The sequence below is a fragment of the Trypanosoma equiperdum genome (genome assembly GCF_001457755.1).
Source record: "Trypanosoma equiperdum strain OVI genome assembly, contig: ctg_1336, whole genome shotgun sequence".
Lineage (NCBI taxonomy): Eukaryota > Euglenozoa > Kinetoplastea > Trypanosomatida > Trypanosomatidae > Trypanosoma > Trypanosoma equiperdum.
In genome coordinates, this window is record NW_027123323.1 from 12,573 (window position 1) to 14,478 (window position 1,906).

General features: G+C 42.9%; 1 protein-coding gene across 1 annotated transcript; it reads left to right on the forward strand.

Moving 5' to 3' along the window:
* Positions 1–706: 706 nt before the first annotated feature.
* Positions 707–1,876, forward strand: TEOVI_000537000 (Trypanosomal VSG domain containing protein, putative; the record flags this gene model as incomplete). The annotated part of the gene is made up of 1 exon (XM_067221165.1): positions 707–1,876. The coding sequence occupies one exon, from the start codon at positions 707–709 to the stop codon at positions 1,874–1,876; it is 1,170 nt and encodes a 389-aa protein (XP_067077266.1).
* Between the last annotated feature and the right edge of the window lie 30 nt (positions 1,877–1,906).

Sequence of the window (1,906 nt, forward strand, 5' to 3'; positions counted from 1 at the left end):
ACTTGATGAGCAAAAATGCTAACTTGTAATTTTCGGAGCATTTAATAAAGAATAAAAACCTAATAGAACCAATAAAAAATATATGATTCGAGTTTTTGAAGAATCAAATATGTACTATATTTTCAAGGTGCGATGTACTGTATGGGTCGAGCAATGGATGCGATAAACATTAACCGATAAAAAATAGAATTAAAAGCGTAAATGTGTTGAAAAGCAAAATTTAGGTCATATAAAAATGGAATTCAGTGCATCACGTGATCTTTTCACAAGTTAAAAGTATAAAAAACACAAGTGTTTAAAGTAATAGATTATACAGCTAAGTCTAATACTCTCACTGTTCTATCAATTTGGGTCGCTTCGTCCTTTTTCTACTTATTGTAACGCTGTGCTGGAGTGATTAAGTTTTTTTTTACGGCATCAAGAGAACTAATAGAAAGTGATCCTTGGTTGTCAAAACGTTGACATATGGCGCGTCATTTAACGTTAAATCTTCAACGAAAGGAATAACTACACAATCGCATAAGCAGTAATTGCTTTAAAGACTAAATCTCTAGGCATATGCCAGAAATGCGAAGTCTAAGACCTGGTTACTGTAGCTGTGGTGGGACAGCAAAACGATATGTCGCTGCGATGACAAGCATAGACACAGCGCTCCTCACTCACTCTTACAATTAATGAAGGAACAAGAAATCAAGCTATATATTTCATGCGAAACATTGTGGCATTTGTGCTGCTATCTGTGCCGGCGCGGAATGCCGGAGCGACACTGGAGGCTGAAAACGCAGGAGATCTAGCTATGCTATGTAATATCATAGATATGAAAGGAGTACAAGCAGCCCCCACACTTGATGCAACAGATTTCACAGCCGAAATAGAGACCCTGGAAAAAATGAACGTGACAACCAGCGACGGCAACTGGCAGAAATTGTTCTATGGCGGCAAAGAAGCGAATAAATGGGCAGACAAAAAAGTAACGTACGGATCAGAAGGCAAGAAAACGGGATGGGAAGACAAATGGGACAAATGGGTCACTACCAAAGAGAAGCTAACAAAGCCGTCAGAAGGGCGGATGTGGCTCGATCAAAACCCGCAACCCACTGGAGAGTGGGCAAAGAAAACAAACCACATAAATATCAACGCTACACTCACAAAGATAACAGAGCAGCTAGCGTTGTACAACCAAGCTGCGGAGAAAGCAGGCGCAGAGATCCAAAAACAGGTACAAGCAAAAATCTCGGAGGCGATATATGGCGCCGGACAGACAGCCTTTACCGCAGACTCAGGAGCGACACTAGACGACCAGGGCAGATATGAGACAGCATGCCAAAACAACGGCGGTAAATCGATCGCCAATGACATACTATGCCTATGTTGCCTAGCAAATCAAGGCACAAGCGACGAGTGCAAAAATGGTGGAACTCAGTGTGGCTGGGACCAATCACCCCTAACAAAATTAGAAACGATAACAGGCTGGTGTCACCAAAAGAAGCCAGAAGTGATAACAGCATCCAGCATCCGCCAGTTTATTGCAAAAGTAGGAGCTAAAATAAGGGTAAGCAAGAACGTAGCGAACATAGAGCACTACCTGGGAAAGCAGCCAGGCAACTGCAACGGAGCCACAGGCAACCTATGCGCAAAATACACAAAATACTTCGCAGCCACGGGCAACCAAAAAGGCGTACTGGGCATACCGTGGATATCCAAACTCGAGGAAGCGGCACAGATATTAGAACAAATACCGATGAAGGCAGCTGAAGCACAAGCCCGCGCAGCCGAAATCACAACGCTCATTCAAACGGCGAAACAGCATTACCAAACATTGGAGCCGACAGCAAATACAATGACGACAGAGACAACAAGCGCACCAGGTCAATAAAATAAATGCAAACTGAAAAACACAACCGCA